Below are 16,264 nucleotides of genomic sequence, written 5' to 3'. Positions count from 1 at the left end.
CACACTGGGGCCGTCTGATCGGCCAGAAACTAAACATGATGGAACAATGAGATGAAACGTATCAGCGGAGACAGGACACCGGCCATAGTCCACGATCCATCACCAGTCACACAATGTCCTACAGGCCACAGCTCCCAGCACTGGACCAGATGAGGACTGGCAAAGGCCAGGGGCACAAGAGAAAGTCAGCCGGAACAGAGGCTCAGCAGAGCAGCAGCACACGGGGGGGCCGAGGCTCAGCAGAGCAGCAGCACACGGGGGGGGCCGAGGCTCAGCAGAGCAGCAGCACACGGGGGGGGGGGGGGGGGGGCGAAGCTCAGCAGAGCAGCAGCACACGGGGGGGGGGGGGGGGGGGCAAGCTCAGCAGAGCAGCAGCACACGGGGGGGGGGGGGGCCGAGGCTCAGCAGAGCAGCAGCACACGGGGGGGGGGGGGGGGGCCGAGGCTCAGCAGAGCAGCAGCACACGGGGGGGCCGAGGCTCAGCAGAGCAGCAGCACACGGGGGGGCCGAGGCTCAGCAGAGCAGCAGCACACGGGGGGGCCGAGGCTCAGCAGAGCAGCAGCACACGGGGGGGCCGAGGCTCAGCAGAGCAGCAGCACACGGGGGGGCCGAGGCTCAGCAGAGCAGCAGCACACGGGGGGGCCGAGGCTCAGCAGAGCAGCAGCACACGGGGGGGCCGAGGCTCAGCAGAGCAGCAGCACACGGGGGGGCCGAGGCTCAGCAGAGCAGCAGCACACGGGGGGGCCGAGGCTCAGCAGAGCAGCAGCACACGGGGGGGCCGAGGCTCAGCAGAGCAGCAGCACACGGGGGGGCCGAGGCTCAGCAGAGCAGCAGCACACGGGGGGGGGCCGAGGCTCAGCAGAGCAGCAGCACACGGGGGGGCCGAGGCTCAGCAGAGCAGCAGCACACGGGGGGGCCGAGGCTCAGCAGAGCAGCAGCACACGGGGGGGCCGAAGCTCAGCAGAGCAGCAGCACACGGGGGGGCCGAGGCTCAGCAGAGCAGCAGCACACGGGGGGGCCGAGGCTCAGCAGAGCAGCAGCACACGGGGGGGCCCGAGGCTCAGCAGAGCAGCAGCACACGGGGGGGCCCGAGGCTCAGCAGAGCAGCAGCACACGGGGGGGCCCGAGGCTCAGCAGAGCAGCAGCACACGGGGGGGCCCGAGGCTCAGCAGAGCAGCAGCACACGGGGGGGGCCGAGGCTCAGCAGAGCAGCAGCACACGGGGGGGCCGAGGCTCAGCAGAGCAGCAGCACACGGGGGGGCCGAGGCTCAGCAGAGCAGCAGCACACAGGGGGGCCGAGGCTCAGCAGAGCAGCAGCACACAGGGGGGCCGAGGCTCAGCAGAGCAGCAGCACACAGGGGGGCCGAGGCTCAGCAGAGCAGCAGCACACAGGGGGGCCGAGGCTCAGCAGAGCAGCAGCACACAGGGGGGCCGAGGCTCAGCAGAGCAGCAGCACACAGGGGGGCCGAGGCTCAGCAGAGCAGCAGCACACAGGGGGGGCTGAGGCTCAGCAGAGCAGCAGCACACAGGGGGGGCCGAGGCTCAGCAGAGCAGCAGCACACAGGGGGGGCCGAGGCTCAGCAGAGCAGCAGCACACAGGGGGGGCCGAGGCTCAGCAGAGCAGCAGCACACAGGGGGGGCCGAGGCTCAGCAGAGCAGCAGCACACAGGGGGGCCGAGGCTCAGCAGAGCAGCAGCACACAGGGGGGCCGAGGCTCAGCAGAGCAGCAGCACACAGGGGGAGGGGGGGGGGCAGAGGCTCCACAGAGCACTACGCAGACCTGACCAGCCTCACCCATGCAACAACAAGGCCAGGGACCCCTGCTGTAAGTGAGAGAACAGGCCAGGGACCCCCCCCACCTAAGGGGAGCACTGAGGGGTAGTATAGACCAGACCGGGTACCCCTGCTATAAGGGGAGCACTGAGGCCAGGGACCCCCAGCTATAAGGGGGACCACAGACAAGACTGGGGACCCCCTCCCATATGGTGAGCACAAACCAGGCCGGGGACCCCCAGCTATAAAGAGAGCACAGACCAGGCCGGGGACCCCCCCAGCTATAAATAAGGGGGGAGCAGAAGCCAGGGACCCCCAGCTATAAGGAGGAGCACAGACCAGGACGGGGACCCCCCAGCTATAAATAAGGTGGGAGCAGAGGCCAGGGACCCCCAGCTATAAGGAGGGGCACAGACCAGGACGGGGACCCCCAGCTATAAGGAGGAGCACAGACCAGGCCGGGGACCCCCCAGCTATAAATAAGGTGGGAGCAGAAGCCGGGGACCCCCAGCTATAAGGAGGAGCACCGACCAGGCCGGGGACCCCCCAGCTATAATTAAGGGGGGAGCAGAAGCCAGGGACCCCCAGCTATAAGGAGGAGCACAGACCAGGACGGGGACCCCCAGCTATAAATAAGGTGGGAGCAGAAGCCGGGGACCCCCAGCTATAAAGAGGAGCACAGACCAGGCCGGGGACCCCCCAGCTATAAATAAGGTGGGAGCAGAAGCCAGGGACCCCAGCTATAAAGAGGAGCACAGACCAGGCCGGGGACCCCCCAGCTATAATTAAGGTGGGAGCAGAAGCCGGGGACCCCCAGCTATAAGGAGGAGCACAGACCAGGCCGGGGACCCCCCAGCTATAAGGAGGAGCACAGACCAGGCCGGGGACCCCCCAGCTATAAGGAGGCGCACAGACCAGGACGGGGACCCCCCAGCTATAAGGAGGAGCACAGACTAGGCCGGGGACCCCCCAGCTATAAATAAGGTGGGAGCAGAAGTCGGGGACCCCCAGCTATAAGGAGGAGCACAGACCAGGCCGGGGACCCCCCAGCTATAATTAAGGTGGGAGCAGAAGCCGGGGACCCCCAGCTATAAGGAGGAGCACAGACCAGGCCGGGGACCCCCGCTATAAGGAGGAGCACAGACCAGGCCGGGGACCCCCAGCTATAAGGAGGAGCACAGACCAGGCCGGGGACCCCCGCTATAAGGAGGAGCACAGACCAGGCCGGGGACCCCCAGCTATAAGGAGGAGCACAGACCAGGCCGGGGACCCCCGCTATAAGGAGGAGCACAGACCAGGCCGGGGACCCCCAGCTATAAGGAGGAGCACAGACCAGGCCGGGGACCCCCAGCTATAAGGAGGAGCACAGACCAGGCCGGGGACCCCCAGCTATAAGGAGGAGCACAGACCAGGCCGGGGACCCCCAGCTATAAGGAGGAGCACAGACCAGGCTGGGGACCCCCGCTATAAGGGGAGCAGAGGCCGGAGACCCCCGCTATAAGGGGAGCAGAGGCCGGGGACCCCCGCTATAAGGGGAGCAGAGGCCGGGGACCCCCGCTATAAGGGGAGCACAGAGCAGGCCGGGGACCCCCGCTATAAGGGGAGCAGAGGCCGGGGACCCCCGCTATAAGGGGAGCAGAGGCCGGGGACCCCCGCTATAAGGGGAGCAGAGGCCGGGGACCCCCGCTATAAGGGGAGCAGAGGCCGGGGACCCCCGCTATAAGGGGAGCACAGAGCAGGCCGCACCTCCCTTGTTACCTTTGCGCTTCCTCGGGTCACCCCCGGACAGGCAGGTGGACAGGACCCCTTTCCAGGAGTAGAGCACGCCGCGGGTCGCTTTGCCAGTCATGGGTTGGACAGCTCATAGCGGAGCGCCCTCCCCTGGTGAGGCGGCAGGAGTGGCGGGCACAGACGCTCCGGATCACATCCCGGGAGAAGCGGCCGCCGAGCGCCCGACGCCGAGGACTCACTGCAGCGCGGCTGCTCCCAGCACCGACCACACCCGCAGCCGCTCCGGGGCGCATGCGCCGTCCACCCGCCCCTCCTCGGCCCCTGCCAGCAGCTCACTGGTCACAGGCGGGAGGCCGGCGCGGGAAGGGTTAACGCGAGAGCAGCAGAGCCCCTCCCCCCGCAGAGGAGCCGGCACAGCCCCCCCCCGGGCAGCACACCGGCGACCAGATCGGCCGACACTGCTACTCCTGCGCAGGGGGGAGTACACCCAGAGCAGAGGCGCCCGGGGGTCTTCCAGGAGCCCCCCATCTGCTCCACATTCCCCTGCAGGGCTGGGTTTATAGGAGTCACCTTAGCTCCATTGTTTGACAATATGAATTAAAAAAAGAAAGGTGTAAAAATCCCACCATTCACTTCTATGGGGCAACACAGGAACCTGCTGGAGTGCTGACATCTATGGGAAGCGAGAATAGGCCCAATACCAGGAGCCACCGACACTGCCGGCCCAACACCAGCGACAGCAACAAAGCCAACAGCGGCATCCAGAACACACAATGCATGCAGGCGAGAGGCTGCAATCACCAGAACCGTACAACGGTGGGGGCTCGGCCTTATGTGCGGCCCCCCGGGACATAGGCCGCCAGATACAGGGGTCAGATGTGACCTACAAGTCAGGGCCCAAAAGCCGCCTACAATGCTGCACCTACACGTCGTGGCGTTGGTAGGATAAAGCCGCCTACAATGCTGCACCTACACGTCGTGGCGTTGGTAGGATAAAGCCGCCTACAATGCTGCACCTACACGTCGTGGCGTTGGTAGGATAAAGCCGCCTACAATGCTGCACCTACACGTCGGGGCGTTGGTAGGATAAAGCCGCCTACAATGCTGCACCTACACGTCGTGGCGTTGGTAGGATAAAGCCGCCTACAATGCTGCACCTACACGTCGGGGCGTTGGTAGGATAAAGCCGCCTACAATGCTGCACCTACACGTCGTGGCGTTGGTAGGATAAAGCCGCCTACAATGCTGCACCTACACGTCGGGGCGTTGGTAGGATAAAGCCGCCTACAATGCTGCGCCTACACGTCGTGGCGTTGGTAGGATAAAGCCGCCTACAATGCTGCACCTACACGTCGTGGCGTTGGTAGGATAAAGCCGCCTACAATGCTGCACCTACACGTCGGGGCGTTGGTAGGATAAAGCCGCCTACAATGCTGCACCTACACGTCGTGGCGTTGGTAGGATAAAGCCGCCTACAATGCTGCACCTACACGTCGGGGCGTTGGTAGGATAAAGCCGCCTACAATGCTGCACCTACACGTCGTGGCGTTGGTAGGATAAAGCCGCCTACAATGCTGCACCTACACGTCGGGGCGTTGGTAGGATAAAGCCGCCTACAATGCTGCACCTACACGTCGGGGCGTTTGTAGGATAAAGCCGCCTACAATGCTGCACCTACACGTCGTGGCGTTGGTAGGATAAAGCCGCCTACAATGCTGCACCTACACGTCGGGGCGTTGGTAGGATAAAGCCGCCTACAATGCTGCACCTACACGTCGGGGCGTTGGTAGGATAAAGCCGCCTACAATGCTGCACCTACACGTCGGGGCGTTGGTAGGATAAAGCCGCCTACAATGCTGCGCCTACACGTCGGGGCGTTGGTAGGATAAAGCCGCCTACAATGCTGCGCCTACACGTCGGGGCGTTGGTAGGATAAAGCCGCCTACAATGCTGCGCCTACACGTCGGGGCGTTGGTAGGATAAAGCCGCCTACAATGCTGCGCCTACACGTCGTGGCGTTGGTAGGATAAAGCCGCCTACAATGCTGCACCTACACGTCGGGGCGTTGGTAGGATAAAGCCGCCTACAATGCTGCACCTACACGTCGGGGCGTTGGTAGGATAAAGCCGCCTACAATGCTGCACCTACACGTCGGGGCGTTGGTAGGATAAAGCCGCCTACAATGCTGCACCTACACGTCGGGGCGTTGGTAGGATAAAGCCGCCTACAATGCTGCACCTACACGTCGGGGCGTTGGTAGGATAAAGCCGCCTACAATGCTGCACCTACACGTCGGGGCGTTGGTAGGATAAAGCCGCCTACAATGCTGCACCTACACGTCGGGGCGTTGGTAGGATAAAGCCGCCTACAATGCTGCACCTACACGTCGGGGCGTTTGTAGGATAAAGCCGCCTACAATGCTGCGCCTACACGTCGTGGCGTTGGTAGGATAAAGCCGCCTACAATGCTGCGCCTACACGTCGTGGCGTTTGTAGGATAAAGCCGCCTACAATGCTGCACCTACACGTCGTGGCGTTGGTAGGATAAAGCCGCCTACAATGCTGCACCTACACGTCGGGGCGTTTGTAGGATAAAGCCGCCTACAATGCTGCGCCTACACGTCGTGGCGTTGGTAGGATAAAGCCGCCTACAATGCTGCACCTACACGTCGTGGCGTTTGTAGGATAAAGCCGCCTACAATGCTGCACCTACACGTCGTGGCGTTTGTAGGATAAAGCCGCCTACAATGCTGCGCCTACACGTCGTGGCGTTGGTAGGATAAAGCCGCCTACAATGCTGCACCTACACGTCGTGGCGTTGGTAGGATAAAGCCGCCTACAATGCTGCGCCTACACGTCGTGGCGTTTGTAGGATAAAGCCGCCTACAATGCTGCACCTACACGTCATGGCGTTGGTAGGATAAAGCCGCCTACAATGCTGCGCCTACACGTCGTGGCGTTGGTAGGATAAAGCCGCCTACAATGCTGCACCTACACGTCGTGGCGTTTGTAGGATAAAGCCGCCTACAATGCTGCACCTACACGTCGTGGCGTTGGTAGGATAAAGCCACCTACAATGCTGCGCCTACACGTCATGGCGTTGGTAGGATAAAGCCGCCTACAATGCTGCACCTACACGTCATGGCGTTGGTAGGATAAAGCCGCCTACAATGCTGCACCTACACGTCGGGGCGTTGGTAGGATAAAGCCGCCTACAATGCTGCACCTACACGTCGTGGCGTTTGTAGGATAAAGCCGCCTACAATGCTGCACCTACACGTCGTGGCGTTGGTAGGATAAAGCCGCCTACAATGCTGCACCTACATGTCGGGGCGTTGGTAGGATAAAGCCGCCTACAATGCTGCACCTACACGTTAGGGCGTTGGTAGGATAAAGCCGCCTACAATGCTGCACCTACACGTCGTGGCGTTTGTAGGATAAAGCCGCCTACAATGCTGCACCTACATGTCGGGGCATTGGTAGGATAAAGCCGCCTACAATGCTGCACCTACACGTCGGGGCGTTGGTAGGATAAAGCCGCCTACAATGCTGCACCTACACGTCGTGGCATTGGTAGGATAAAGCCGCCTACAATGCTGCACCTACACGTCGGGGCGTTGGTAGGATAAAGCCGCCTACAATGCTGCACCTACACGTCATGGCGTTGGTAGGATAAAGCCGCCTACAATGCTGCACCTACATGTCGGGGCGTTGGTAGGATAAAGCCGCCTACAATGCTGCACCTACACGTTAGGGCGTTGGTAGGATAAAGCCGCCTACAATGCTGCACCTACACGTCGTGGCGTTTGTAGGATAAAGCCGCCTACAATGCTGCACCTACATGTCGGGGCGTTGGTAGGATAAAGCCGCCTACAATGCTGCACCTACATGTCGGGGCGTTGGTAGGATAAAGCCGCCTACAATGCTGCACCTACATGTCGGGGCGTTGGTAGGATAAAGCCGCCTACAATGCTGCACCTACACGTTAGGGTGTTGGTAGGATAAAGCCGCCTACAATGCTGCACCTACACGTCGTGGCGTTTGTAGGATAAAGCCGCCTACAATGCTGCACCTACATGTCGGGGCGTTGGTAGGATAAAGCCGCCTACAATGCTGCACCTACACGTTAGGGCGTTGGTAGGATAAAGCCGCCTACAATGCTGCACCTACACGTCGTGGCGTTTGTAGGATAAAGCCGCCTACAATGCTGCTCCTACATGTCGGAGCGTTGGTAGGATAAAGCCGCCTACAATGCTGCACCTACACGTTAGGGCGTTGGTAGGATAAAGCCGCCTACAATGCTGCACCTACACGTCGTGGCGTTTGTAGGATAAAGCCGCCTACAATGCTGCGCCTACACGTCATGGCGTTGGTAGGATAAAGCCACCTACAATACTGCGCCTACACGTCAGGGCGTTGGTAGGATAAAGCCGCCTACAATGCTGCGCCTACACGTCAGGGCGTTGGTAGGATAAAGCCGCCTACAATGCTGCACCTACATGTCGGGGCGTTGGTAGTATAAAGCCGCCTACAATGCTGCACCTACACGTTAGGGCGTTGGTAGGATAAAGCCGCCTACAATGCTGCACCTACATGTCGGGGACTTGGTAGGATAAAGCCGCCTACAATGCTGCGCCTACACGTTAGGGTGTTGGTAGGATAAAACCGCCTACAATGCTGCGCCTACACGTCATGGCGTTGGTAGGATAAAGCCGCCTACAATGCTGCGCCTACACGTCATGGCGTTGGTAGGATAAAGCCGCCTACAATGCTGCGCCTACACGTCAGGGCGTTGGTAGGATAAAGCCGCCTACAATGCTGCGCCTACACGTTAGGGCGTTGGTAGGATAAAGCCGCCTACAATGCTGCACCTACATGTCGGGGACTTGGTAGGATAAAGCCGCCTACAATGCTGCGCCTACACATCGGGGCGTTGGTAGGATAAAGCCGCCTACAATGCTGCACCTACACATCGGGGCGTTTGTAGGATAAAGCCGCCTACAATGCTGCACCTACACGTCGGGGCGTTGGTAGGATAAAGCCGCCTACAATGCTGCACCTACACGTCGTGGCGTTGGTAGGATAAAGCCGCCTACAATGCTGCACCTACACGTCGGGGCGTTGGTAGGATAAAGCCGCCTACAATGCTGCACCTACACGTCGTGGCGTTGGTAGGATAAAGCCGCCTACAATGCTGCGCCTACACATTGTGGCGTTTGTAAGATAAAGCCGCCTACAATGCTGCGCCTACATGTCGTGGCGTTGGTAGGATAAAGCCGCCTACAATGCTGCGCCTACACGTTGTGGCATTGGTAGGATAAAGCCGCCTACAATGCTGCGCCTACACGTTGTGGCATTGGTAGGATAAGAGCAGATCCGGAGAAGAGGAGACGGGGCTGAATCCCTATGATCAGAGGAGATTACACATCCCTGGACGCAGCCTGGTGACGGCGGGGGCATCGGGCACAGACTGAACAGAGGATACAATACAAATCACTTCTATCCTCGGGGGCCTCCGTCACACAGCCTAACTGTATGTGGGGGATGTGTACATTATCGGTACCCCTGAAGTCAAATGATGATTGCTAGGAAGCACGGCCGGGGTCCAGGTATGGGACTGTCTGGATAATGGGACCAGCCCAAGCGTCTGACGATTTAGGGATTATGGGACATTCTTATGCAGTGGTCACACACATACAAGCCTTATACGTGGGTACCCCATGTGCAGAGCATATCTGCGTCTATAAAGTCCAGTCCCCGACAGCACGAGATGAACAGACCGGGCCCAGGATGTGTTGGGCAGCCAGGACACGGCACTGTCAGAGACAACAGGGGACAGCTGATTACATGGCAGCAACCGCCCCACACGTCTCCATTACATGTACACCGTACAAAGGACTGCAAGGTGCAGAAGTGACCGTGTCACCATGTCCGTCCCCACGGACCGATGGCCAGGTCATTATTAACTGGCTGAGAAGAATCACAAATCCCCAAAATCTGTTAAGATCCCCTTCTAAACAAAACTCCTGCAACAGGAAAGGTTTTGCTGCTCGGACCTCATGGTGACATTGTACACCGCAGCTCCAGACCACCGGTACAGGAGATTCTGACCCCGGGCCGCCATGTATATCCCACAGCGAGCACAGTGGGCTCCTCCTGCCCTGTAACGTGCATTTCATTGCTATACATCACTGATCATTTTCTATATATCGCTGCAGTTCAGATTCCAGCTGTGAGCAGAAATCTCCAGGACCACCACTCCAGGACCACCACAGCCCCCTCCCCATGGCACACGCATGGAGTCGGTTCTTCTGCAGTCGGTGCCATGGCCACCAGACGACTGAAGGCCGCCTCACTTCTTGGGGACTGCGTTTCCTGTAGTGCTCCCCGCACACCTGACACCAGTGTAACGCCTTCACCAGTACATAGATGGGCGCTCTCATAGAAACCTATGCTGCATCTTGCCAGCACAGACCGCTGGCTGAACTACCTGCAGGACACCCGATCTGGGCTTCAGTAATAATAATAATAATAATAATCTTTATATAGCGCCAACATATTCCGCAGCGCTTTACAGTTTAAGTGACATTATCCAGCCAAGAGGGACTGAACTAAGGGAGCACAAGGACGTCTGGAGGGTTCACATACATCAAAAGCAGTCACCTGTCAGCACAGACCCATATAGTGCTATGCACGCTCTCCACTTAAAGCCAGCACAGTCCTATACAGTGCTATGCACGCTCTCTGCTTATAGCCATCACCGTCTATATAGTGCTATGCACGCTCTCTGCTTATAGCCATCACCATCTATATAGTGCTATGCACGCTCTCTGCTTATAGCCATCACCATCTATATAGTGCTATGCACGCTCTCTGCTTATAGCCATCACAGTCCTATATAGTGCTATGCACGCTCTCTGCTTATAGCCATCACAGTCCTATATAGTGCTATGCACGCTCTCTGCTTATAGCCAGTCTATATAGTGCTATGCACGCTCTCTGCTTATAGCCAGTCTATATAGTGCTATGCACGCTCTCTGCTTATAGCCATCAGTCTATATAGTGCTATGCACGCTCTCTGCTTATAGCCATCACAGTCTATATAGTGCTATGCACGCTCTCTGCTTATAGCCATCACCGTCTATATAGTGCTATGCACGCTCTCTGCTTATAGCCATCACAGTCTATATAGTGCTATGCACGCTCTCTGCTTATAGCCATCACAGTCCTATATAGTGCTATGCACGCTCTCTGCTTATAGCCAGTCTATATAGTGCTATGCACGCTCTCTTATAGCCATCAGTCTATATAGTGCTATGCATGCTCTCTGCTTATAGCCATCAGTCTATATAGTGCTATGCACGCTCTCTGCTTATGGTCATCACAGTCTATATAGTGCTATGCACGCTCTCTGCTTATGGTCATCACAGTCTATATAGTGCTATGCACGCTCTCTGCTTATGGTCATCACAGTCTATATAGTGCTATGCACACTCTCTGCTTATAGCCACAGTCTATATAGTGCTATGCACGCTCTCTGCTTATAGCCACAGTCTATATAGTGCTATGCACGCTCTCTGCTTATAGCCATCACCATCTATATAGTGCTATGCACGCTCTCTGCTTATAGCCATCACCATCTATATAGTGCTATGCACACTCTCTGCTTATAGCCATCACCATCTATATAGTGCTATGCACGCTCTCTGCTTATAGCCATCACCATCTATATAGTGCTATGCACGCTCTCTGCTTATAGCCATCACCATCTATATAGTGCTATGCACGCTCTCTGCTTATAGCCATCACAGTCCTATATAGTGCTATGCACGCTCTCTGCTTATAGCCAGTCTATATAGTGCTATGCACGCTCTCTGCTTATAGCCATCACAGTCTATATAGTGCTATGCATGCTCTCTGCTTATGCCATCACAGTCTATATAGTGCTATGCACGCTCTCTGCTTATGGTCATCACAGTCTATATAGTGCTATGCACACTCTCTGCTTATGGTCATCACAGTCTATATAGTGCTATGCACGCTCTCTGCTTATGGTCATCACAGTCTATATAGTGCTATACACACTCTCTGCTTATAGCCAGCACAGTCCTATATAGTGCTATGCACGCTCTCTGCTTATGGTCATCACAGTCTATATAGTGCTATGCACGCTCTCTGCTTATGGTCATCACAGTCTATATAGTGCTATGCACGCTCTCTGCTTATGGTCATCACAGTCTATATAGTGCTATGCACGCTCTCTGCTTATGGTCATCACAGTCTATATAGTGCTATGCACGCTCTCTGCTTATGGTCATCACAGTCTATATAGTGCTATGCACGATCTCTGCTTATAGCCAGTCTATATAGTGCTATGCACGATCTCTGCTTATAGCCACAGTCTATATAGTGCTATGCACGCTCTCTGCTTATAGCCACAGTCTATATAGTGCTATGCACGCTCTCTGCTTATAGCCACAGTCTATATAGTGCTATGCACGCTCTCTGCTTATAGCCACAGTCTATATAGTGCTATGCACGCTCTCTGCTTATAGCCATCACCATCTATATAGTGCTATGCACGCTCTCTGCTTATAGCCATCACAGTCCTATATAGTGCTATGCACGCTCTCTGCTTATAGCCAGTCTATATAGTGCTATGCACGCTCTCTGCTTATAGCCATCACAGTCTATATAGTGCTATGCATGCTCTCTGCTTATGCCATCACAGTCTATATAGTGCTATGCACGCTCTCTGCTTATGGTCATCACAGTCTATATAGTGCTATGCACACTCTCTGCTTATGGTCATCACAGTCTATATAGTGCTATGCACGCTCTCTGCTTATGGTCATCACAGTCTATATAGTGCTATACACACTCTCTGCTTATAGCCAGCACAGTCCTATATAGTGCTATGCACGCTCTCTGCTTATGGTCATCACAGTCTATATAGTGCTATGCACGCTCTCTGCTTATGGTCATCACAGTCTATATAGTGCTATGCACGCTCTCTGCTTATGGTCATCACAGTCTATATAGTGCTATGCACGCTCTCTGCTTATGGTCATCACAGTCTATATAGTGCTATGCACGCTCTCTGCTTATGGTCATCACAGTCTATATAGTGCTATGCACGATCTCTGCTTATAGCCAGTCTATATAGTGCTATGCACGATCTCTGCTTATAGCCACAGTCTATATAGTGCTATGCACGCTCTCTGCTTATAGCCACAGTCTATATAGTGCTATGCACGCTCTCTGCTTATAGCCACAGTCTATATAGTGCTATGCACGCTCTCTGCTTATAGCCACAGTCTATATAGTGCTATGCACGCTCTCTGCTTATAGCCATCACCATCTATATAGTGCTATGCACGCTCTCTGCTTATAGCCATCACCATCTATATAGTGCTATGCACGCTCTGCTTATAGCCATCACCATCTATATAGTGCTATGCACGCTCTCTGCTTATAGCCATCACAGTCTATATAGTGCTATGCACGCTCTCTGCTTATAGCCATCACCATCTATATAGTGCTATGCACGCTCTGCTTATAGCCATCACCATCTATATAGTGCTATGCACGCTCTCTGCTTATAGCCATCACAGTCTATATAGTGCTATGCACGCTCTCTGCTTATAGCCATCACAGTCTATATAGTGCTATGCACGCTCTCTGCTTATAGCCATCACCATCTATATAGTGCTATGCACGCTCTCTGCTTATAGCCATCACAGTCTATATAGTGCTATGCACGCTCTCTGCTTATAGCCATCACAGTCTATATAGTGCTATGCACGCTCTCTGCTTATAGCCATCACAGTCTATATAGTGCTATGCACGCTCTCTGCTTATGGTCATCACAGTCTATATAGTGCTATGCACGCTCTCTGCTTATAGCCATCACCGTCTATATAGTGCTATGCACACTCTCTGCTTATGGTCATCACAGTCTATATAGTGCTATGCACGCTCTCTGCTTATAGCCACAGTCTATATAGTGCTATGCACGCTCTCTGCTTATAGCCACAGTCTATATAGTGCTATGCACGCTCTCTGCTTATAGCCACAGTCTATATAGTGCTATGCACGCTCTCTGCTTATAGCCACAGTCTATATAGTGCTATGCACGCTCTCTGCTTATAGCCACAGTCTATATAGTGCTATGCACGCTCTCTGCTTATAGCCACAGTCTATATAGTGCTATGCACGCTCTCTGCTTATAGCCACAGTCTATATAGTGCTATGCACGCTCTCTGCTTATAGCCACAGTCTATATAGTGCTATGCACGCTCTCTGCTTATAGCCACAGTCTATATAGTGCTATGCACGCTCTGCTTATAGCCACAGTCTATATAGTGCTAAGTACTCTCTCTGCTTATAGCCACAGTCTATATAGTGCTATGCACACTCTCTGCTTATAGCCATCACCGTCTATATAGTGCTTTGCACGCTCTCTGCTTATAGCCATCACAGTCTATATAGTGCTATGCACGCTCTCTGCTTATAGCCATCAGTCTATATAGTGCTATGCACGCTCTCTCCTTATAGCCATCAGTCTATATAGTGCTTTGCACGCTCTCTCCTTATAGCCATCAGTCTATATAGTGCTATGCACGCTCTCTGCTTATAGCCATCACCGTCTATATAGTGCTATGCACGCTCTCTGCTTATAGCCATCACCGTCTATATAGTGCTATGCACGCTCTCTGCTTATAGCCATCACCGTCTATATAGTGCTATGCACGCTCTCTGCTTATAGCCATCAGTCTATATAGTGCTATGCACGCTCTCTCCTTATAGCCATCACCGTCTATATAGTGCTATGCACACTCTGCTTATAGCCATCACCATCTATATAGTGCTATGGACGCTCTCTGCTTATAGCCATCACCGTCTATATAAAGCTATGCACGCTCTCTGCTTATAGCCATCACCGTCTATATAGTGCTATGCACGCTCTCTCCTTATAGCCATCACTGTCTATATAGTGCTATGGACGCTCTCTGCTTATAGCCATCACCGTCTATATAGAGCTATGCACGCTCTCTGCTTATAGCCATCACCGTCTATATAGTGCTATGCATGCTCTCGGCTTATAGCCATCACAGGCTATATAGTGCTATGCATTGCCTCCACTCATAGCCATCACCCGGCAGCACAGTCTTATATAGTGCTATGCACGCTCACCCAGCTGCACAGTCTTATATAGTGCTATGCATACTCTCCACTTATAGCCATCACCACAGTCTCATATAGTGCTATGCACAGTCCTATACAGTGCGATGCATGCTCTCCACTCATAGCCAGCAGCACAGACTGTACCATGGTCATGTCCCCACCTGTTGTTCACCATTGTCTGGTGTGTGCCTTGTGCACTATTGACAAGGACTGTGCTCTTCCCCAGTTCACACACGTGACAGTAAGGCTATGTGCACACGCTGCGGATTCACCTGCGGGTTTTTCCGCGCGGATCCGCAGGTAAAACCGCAGGTAAAGTGACCTGCGTTTTATCCTGCGGTTTCACACCTCTACTATGTTAAAGGTGTGAAACCGCCCAAACAATTGACATGCTGCGGTTTGTAAACCGCAGCAAAACCGTGCAGATAAAACTGCAGCGTGAGCACAGCGGATTTGAAACGCCATAGGATAACATGGTACTGTACCATGTCTGCGGAACTGCTGCGTTTCCGCAGGACCAAAACTGCTGCAGAAACGCAGCAGAATCCGCAACGCGTGCACACAGCCTAACTGCTGACTGTGCACCGCTCCCCTCCAGTGTGACAGTGACATTCATCAGATAACTCCTTTAAGGGACTATTACAGACCAGTTTTACACCAAACCAGTTTTACACATGACATCTTGGGGAAAAGCCAGTTATTTCAAAAGAAAAAAAAAAAAAAAAATTTAGATCAGAACCCCCTGTGGGCTCGCCCAGAGAAGTCTGTGGCCAGAATTCCCACCAGTGTATATGATAATAATGTGTTGCTGGTCTATAAATAATGCTCTCTGTGTGAAAAACAAGATCATCTCGTAGCTATACCTGTTAATGGCTAACAAAAAGAAAATAAATGATGTTACACAGCAGCTTTTGGGACTTATGTCCCTTCCTCAGGCATGGGATAACAGTTTCTGAAAAGCTACCAATATACTTTTTTCCCCCCAAATCAGGTATTCCATAACACCTGGTGGGAAATAAAGGTTGCACATCGCTCACTATCTTGATGTGGCTCATGACTGAACCTCCTGTGAACTAGGAACGGGCCAGACATAATGGCTGCAAAAAAAAAAAAAAGCATTTCCCGACATCGTTTTGTCAAACTCCATCTGGTCACATCCTTAGTAACTAAAAAACCCGGGATTCAAAGCAGAGAATTATCTTTTGGAAGTGCTGTCAATGAGAGTGGCTCCAAAATCCACATGATCTCAAGGCATTAGAACAAGAAATTAGGATGTAGTGTTCCCCTCTGCTGTCAGATTACAGGTGGGAGGGCAGGCGTTTGGGTTTCAGAGGTATGCAGCATTAATAAGGAGGACAGAATACAAACAATGGCCTAGAGCGGCAGGTAACGGAGCGCCGCTCACAGTAACCGGATATTGGGCTCGCTGGCGGCTCACTGCCCTTCACCGCTGGTGGAAAACTAATATCATACAGCCCCTCACAAGCCAGCGTTCAGGGGGCTCTGCGGTGGACGGACCACTGGCTGCGCTCTCAGGGAATCCAGTGTTGCTTCATACATGGCATTTGCTTCAG

At 54.5% G+C, this 16,264-nt stretch overlaps 1 protein-coding gene across 3 annotated transcripts in view; it reads right to left on the bottom strand.

Annotated features, from left to right (window-relative positions):
* The window catches only part of SIAH1 (siah E3 ubiquitin protein ligase 1), a 31,205-nt gene that overhangs the window by 3,649 nt on the left and 11,292 nt on the right, over positions 1-16,264 (bottom strand). Inside the window, exon 1 of one of the 3 annotated variants that reach the window (XM_073554986.1) lies at positions 3,532-3,744. The exons of the other annotated variants lie outside the window; for them this stretch is intronic. Within the exon in view, the coding sequence (XP_073411087.1) occupies positions 3,532-3,622 (91 nt within the window). The 5' untranslated portion in view covers positions 3,623-3,744. Of the gene's footprint in view, positions 1-3,531; positions 3,745-16,264 lie in introns of those variants that run through there. 3 annotated transcript variants of the gene reach the window in all.

This window comes from Dendrobates tinctorius, unplaced genomic scaffold, assembly GCF_039654945.1.
Source record: "Dendrobates tinctorius isolate UK_male_01 unplaced genomic scaffold, ASM3965494v1 ptg000214l, whole genome shotgun sequence".
Taxonomy (NCBI): domain Eukaryota; kingdom Metazoa; phylum Chordata; class Amphibia; order Anura; family Dendrobatidae; genus Dendrobates; species Dendrobates tinctorius.
Note: the sequence above shows the minus strand (reverse complement) of the source record. Positions and strands in the feature narration are given on the sequence as shown.